The sequence below is a fragment of the Drosophila obscura genome, unplaced genomic scaffold, assembly GCF_018151105.1.
Source record: "Drosophila obscura isolate BZ-5 IFL unplaced genomic scaffold, ASM1815110v1 contig_58, whole genome shotgun sequence".
Taxonomy (NCBI): Eukaryota; Metazoa; Arthropoda; class Insecta; order Diptera; family Drosophilidae; genus Drosophila; species Drosophila obscura.
Window position 1 is genome coordinate 1,249,238 of NW_024542848.1, and position 6,603 is coordinate 1,255,840.

Genomic DNA, 6,603 nt, shown 5'->3' on the forward strand with positions numbered 1-6,603 from the left:
GGAATGGTTTAAAACGGAATGCCTAATAATACAAAAATAAATTGTAAGTCTCGGGCATGAAGAGGAATATTTTATCCGGGACCCAGACCAAAACTCTGTACCAAGAAGCAAAAAAAAAAACTAATTTTCGTGGGCATAATGAGCAACAGTTTACTGTATCATGCCCAAGAAATAAATATTGTAGGACGAAAACAATTGAAGTACGAAGAGAATCAAATCGTAGTAGCATCGAACGAAAATTAATATAGAATCTTTGGTTTAACATACAGAAAAGCACTGTAAAACATGTGAATGTCGAACACTTCTGTAAATGAAAATATGTATCAAAGTTGAGATCGTTTGTATATTTACGCTGAATGAAGCACAGTGGAGCAATGTTATTAGTCAGAAATGTTATTAGTAGAAAAACATCATCGATTTTTATTTTAATAGTTCATCATAGTGATTTAGAATATTTCAATTAATTAATATTATTAAAATATATGCCATTAATATAATTAATGTATATTTATATAGCAACATTTTCCTTCCTGCAAAAGTTAGAGTTTAGAAACTGGTTTTAGTCCTAGTATATGGAAGCACTGACGCAATACTGCTGCAGTTGCCTCGCACATTAAAATTCGACTACGATTTATTTCCACTATCTCACCATCCTTGTTTTTCTTAATGCAATAGCAACTGTCATAAAACTCTGTAAATACAGTGCATACCTCATAGCAAAACTCACAAAGAAAATGAAGAAAAAGGTCCTTCGAGCACTTCACCAATATGTCGTGCATCTTTAAAAGGGTTTTTGCCAGCTTCCATTCCTTTTCGTGATTCAAAACAATCTCGACTGTATCCAAAATTTTTTCCAAGTTACAGAAGTCATCACTTAAGTTACGTGTAATGGAGCGAATACGTGTGTATGTGTACAATAAATAAACTGCAGTATTACCGCGGTCATCAAGCATCTTGTCAAATGAAAACACGTAGTCACTTATACGATTGTGGCATAAATCTGAATACTTTATGCAGCCATACGCCACTGCCTCTTGTGCTTTAATTAATTCCTGAGCTGTGAGAATTTTTTCGCGTCCTCGACTGCACAGCTGTTCCAATGAACGTTTCATTCCCTCATTAAGCAAATCTGATAGTTTAACGGTATCACCGGAACGGGTCTTAAATTTCTTTCCATCCTCACCAAGAACCACGCCGAACTGTACATGCTGTACACGGTGGACGGTTGGATTTAAGATGCAACAACGCTCCGCTGCTTTAAAAATTGTATTAAAATGTGTACTTTGTCCGGAGTCTACAACATAAATTATCCAAGTACAATGCTCCTCTTCTATGCGGTGGCGTATAGCAGCCATATCAGAAGTGTCATATGTGAAGCCACCATCCGATTTCACGATCGTTAGAGGTACGCCACTCCTGTCTTCGTCTGACCACATAATTTGACGGCCCTCATCTTGTTCAAGCATTTTTTTTTTTCGTAATAAATCAACCACAGACAACATATGTGATTGATAAAAAGATTCTCCACGTTCCTTAACTGTTACATCTAAACGGTTATATATAGCTTGAAATTCTTTTCGCGATACATCACAAATAAGCTGCCATGCTTTTCTAGAGTTTGGTTCACCGCTTTGCAAGGAAACCACTCGATTGTAAGCGCGCTTCTTGAACTCTTCATCCGTGTCAAAGCTGTAATAAAAAGAAAAAATCAAAATACTAAAAAGAATACAAAAAGAATAACGTTACAAGAATTTGTATACCCGTACTCGAAGAGCTAAGGGGTATATCAGATTTCTGGTCGATGTGCGTAACGCAGGGAACGAAAATTTCCGACCCCATAAAATATATATATATATATTCCTCATCAGCTTTAATAGATGTCATAGATGTCTGTCTGTCTGTTCGTCCCGATGAGCGCCTAGTTCTCAGAGACTTTAAGAGCTAGATCAAGCAAATTTTGTTTCCAGACTCATGTGATATCACACTGTTACAAATTTATTTCTTAATTTTGCCCCGCTTATGCTGATCAAGAATATAAATACATTAAGAACACATATTATTCGTACATTAAATACTCTTCAAAAATTAGTGATGATTATAATCATAGAATCAAACGTTATACATACAAGAACAGTTTTATTTCCTGATCAAAAACCTATAGTGAATTTTTCTGTACAAATATAAGAGTGAATACAAAAATGACTATTTATTTAAGGATTCTTTTTAAAAAAAGGACATTTGGGTTTAAACTTTTTATGTATTTATCTTGCCTTTTATATTTATAGCTTATTTTAATAATCCTTTTTTTTTGAGAAACAACAAATTGTATAAAACAGAAAATGCACTTATTTTTGAGTGTCCGGATTTCTGTGTCCGCTACTGCAAATTATTCGTACAGTCGTTAGGTTCAAGTAATCTTTGAACATTACAGTTAAAAACGAGAAGGAACGTACTTATACCAGTACTCAGTCACTATATACATTTTTGAGCATATGATTTTTTAGAATTTTAGAATGAAAAAAAAATTTTTACATTTTACATTTTTTTGCTACATCTGTTATCTACATATATTATGTATATTCTACATCTAACATGTAGATTATACATGTACCATTTAGATTCTACATCTCCTCCGCTAGGGGTTGCTCGCGCACTGAACGCGGCAGAGTGTGCGAGCGAGAAGGAAAATGAGTTGCGTTGTCGTCGGCAGGAGGGGGCAGGGGAGCCAACTGAAAATTAATTTCTTCATTCTGGCTATAATTATGATCCGATCTGATTCAGATTCGGCAGTCTGGTAGATATGGTCATTCTCTACGATAATGCGTCTTTAATTTTATCGTATCTTTAAAAATGTACCTGCCACAGATTTTCGTCCTTTGTGTGGGCGGAAGGGGCCAAGCCGAAATTTTGAAATACACTTGTAGCAGTGTGATATCACATGAGTCTGGAAACCAAATTTGGTTGCCCTAGCTCTTATAGTCTTTGAGATCCAGGCGTCAAACAAGACGGACAGACGGTCAGACGGACAGACAGACAGACAGACATGGCTCTATCGACTCGGCTATTGATGCTGATCAATAATTTATATACTTTATGGGGTCGGAAACGTTTCCTTCTCTGTGTTACACACATCCACTTTTACCACAAATCTAATATACCCCTTAACTCTTTTTTGAGTACGTATAAAAATACATTTAAGGTTTAACCCCACTAAACAAGTAGTGCCAATTTCAAGGATTCCTTCGATGAAATTTAGGGTTTCCGTATCCTTTTTTCCAAATTTCTCGAAACATGCTTAATGGAAGTTAAGTCATGTAACTGGAGTTGAGTTTTCAGCTGGTTGCAGTGGTAAATGAGCCAAATTTGATCAAAAAAAGATGCATTTTCGGTGAAGTTTTTTTTGGCTGGAATAAGATTGGCCCAAATTGAATGGCACTTGGATGCAATTTGTCACTCAAACTATCATTATACATATCCTTATTCATTTTCTCATTAATAAAGACCATTCGTATACACCATCTGCATACACCTATACACCCAAAAATCACTATGCTCCCTACGCCATGCATTACTGTTGGTATCCGATTGTTCTCATTGCTGGCTTTATTTACTTTTCGCAAGGTCCATCAATCTAAGGTATGTAATATTTGGATTCACCAATTAAATCACATTCTTCAGAAAGGAATCCGGGTTTGTTTTCAGCAAATGTACCTCACCTACCTCACCCTATATATCACAAAGCAATGTTTGTTTACTTGTTATGTAATTCCAATTTTTCTACATGTAAAATTCAAAAGTCAAAACAAGTATTGCTAGGTGGGCCAGCAACGGTGTAACGGTAAAATATGATTTTCCGAGGGTTGGTCAACCAATTTTAGCTAAACTGTTTCTCTATAAATTGGAATGAACAATACCTTAAACGACAGTATAAACAATAAAATAGAAGACGCAGGATATAATTTTTTTTTTCGACTTTTCCGGAGTTTTTGGATTTGAAAGCTTAATATTTCCCAGACGGTAAACTGAAATCACAAAGAGTTTGGTATAATTCATAGTTGCATCAATAAGCTTTTCATAATGGCAAAGTTAATTACAACCTAATAAAAAAAGAAGCTCTGCCTCTGGAAAAACTTAAAAAAAAATACGTTTTCAAAAATTATTAAAAAAAAAAAAGGTTCTGCCTTTATATGGCAGAACTTGTTTGGCAGAACATAATTCTTTAAGAAATTTTAAAGCTTTCAATCTATCAGAAAAATTCGAGTAGTGTTATGGTGTTCAAACTAGTGTGATAAGGGTGTACGTATAATCTGTGTGCTTACTGTATATACTTTATGGGGTCGGAAACGTTTCCTTCTGTGCGTTATACAATCCACTTCGACCACAGCTCTTCGAGGTACCGGGTATAAAAATAAGTTTGCGTGTTATATTTTAGCTAAACGCTATTGTTTAGTAAAATGTACATGTATGTACATGTAGCAAAAAATGTTGTCAATTGTATATTCTTATCACTTACCGCTTTTTTGATTCCTTATAAAAGTGTTGCAAGTCTCCAATTGGCGGGCTTTTGTTAAGAAAGTCGGGAAAGCGTTCCTCTAAATGTGCAATTAACATACCAAATTGTGTGCCCCAATCACCAAGATGATTTATACGAATCACATCGTGCTTCAAAAATTCTAGCAAGCGGCAAATTGATTCGCCAATAATGGTAGAGCGTAGGTGACCAACATGCATCTGCTTGGCTATATTAGGTGAAGAGAAATCCACCAAAACTCGCTTTTTCAGTACCCTTGGAGGTTTAATGCCGTTACGCAATATGTTTTTTAAAGCTTGAGCTGCATAATCTCTTTTGGAAGAAAATATAAATAAATCAATGGAATATCACATATGTATGTATGTATGTACTTATATCGCGTACTTGCTAAGAAACACGTTCACAAAACCAGCACCGCCAACTTCCATCTTATTTATGATCGGTGATAGTGGGCAAGACTTTTGTAATTCGTTAGCAATCTCACGTGGAGTTCTGTTTAAACCCATTTCTTTCATTTTTTTGGCCAAACCCATCGCATTGTTACACTGATAGTCACCATACTTTGCAGACGCACTATTCACTGGTGCAATTATGACTGGTGTGTTTCCATATTCAGGAAACGCTAATGCAATAGCTCGTGCAAAAACGTTTTCCAAATGCTCCGTAATAGAAATACTTTCGGTAACCTCCATGGCGTCTGATTTGGCTTCCTTGGCTATGGACTTTAAAAACTGTTACTTCAATTCATAATTACTTCATTAAAAACAACTCACCTCCCTAATTAAGGATAAACGGTGTTTGAGCTTATTATTTTTGACTTGTAGTTTGATCAGATCATCGTCAATTTCAGTATAGCGATCGTCTTTAGTTACAGCCTTTATTTGTGAAGAAAGCTCTTCAGTCTTGCGCTCCTTAAAATAATTTATTTTATTAGATCCCGTAACACCAATATTGATTACTTACCAAATCATTTAGTTTTTTAAGTTCCCAAGTGAGTTCTGACATTTTCTAAATAATTGTATTAGTAATCTGACTGCTAAAACAACTGCTGCCACATGCACACCATCAGTGTGCACACACCTACTTTTTACTTACATACCATAAACGTTTATGTATAAATCTATATATATATATGTATGTATATTGTAAATAAATGTATCGATAGTTATACCCATCTTATGCGGAACAGTGGTATTTTTTTAAAGATTTGAAACACCAAGCACATCCTATTATATATACCCCATATACCTTCTTTTTGCCACATCTGTCATCTACAACTACAATGAAGATTCTACATCTTCTCCGCCAGAAATCGCACGCACACTACCCATGGCACAGTGTGTGCGAGCATGAATGAGAATAAGTAGCGATGCAACTCTGATCGGGGGTGGGGTAGCCACTAAAAACTAATTTCTTCATTCTGGCGACAATAATAATTCGATTTGAACCAGACTCGGCAATCTGGTAGATATGGTCAACCTCTACGATACAGCGTTTTTGTTTTTTCGTATCATAGAAATTTTGGGTAACACAGATTCTCGTTCTTTGAGATGGCGGAAAGGGACAGGGCGAAATTTTGAAATACACTTGCACAGTCTTAAGCCAAATTTTTTTGCGCTAGATCTTATAGTCTCTAACAACTAGCTCATCAACACGGACAGACAGATGGACAGACAGACAGACATGGCTATATCGACTCGGGTATTGTTGGTCATCAAGAATATATGTATGTATATACTTTATTAGGGTCGAAAACGTTTCCTTTTGTGCGTTACACTCATAAACTTTGACCACAAATCTAATATATACACCGATAACTCCTCGAGTACGGTTATAAAAAGCGATTGATACCCGATGCGAGCCCAATAGCATTAGACTCTCTGCACACTGAGTCCATCCTGGGGGAACGGTGGGAATTTTTGAAAGATGTGAAACACCGATTCACATTGACACCATCCACCATCCACCATCCATGAGAAACAGCTGTTGCTCACAATTGCGTGCGGTGAAAATTTGTTTACTTTAATTAAAATGAATATAAATAACATTTCAATGGTCGTGAATGTGATTCA

The 6,603-nt window shown here is 35.8% G+C and overlaps 1 protein-coding gene across 2 annotated transcripts; it reads right to left on the minus strand.

Moving 5' to 3' along the window:
• Window positions 1-446: 446 nt before the first annotated feature.
• LOC111075665 (probable arginine--tRNA ligase, cytoplasmic) lies at window positions 447-5,628 on the minus strand. 2 transcript variants are annotated; one of them, XM_022369106.2, is made up of 5 exons: window positions 5,495-5,628; window positions 5,305-5,442; window positions 4,916-5,253; window positions 4,514-4,843; window positions 447-1,689 (listed from the first exon to the last, which is right to left on the minus strand). In XM_022369106.2, exons 1-5 carry the CDS (start codon window positions 5,534-5,536, stop codon window positions 540-542), a joined length of 1,998 nt encoding a protein of 665 aa, XP_022224798.1. In that variant the 5' UTR covers window positions 5,537-5,628; the 3' UTR covers window positions 447-539. The 2 variants fall into 2 exon arrangements, with proteins under 2 accessions (XP_022224798.1, XP_022224799.1); XM_022369107.2 differs by lacking the exon at window positions 5,495-5,628 and having other exon boundaries at window positions 4,916-5,246; window positions 5,305-5,474.
• Between the last annotated feature and the right edge of the window lie 975 nt (window positions 5,629-6,603).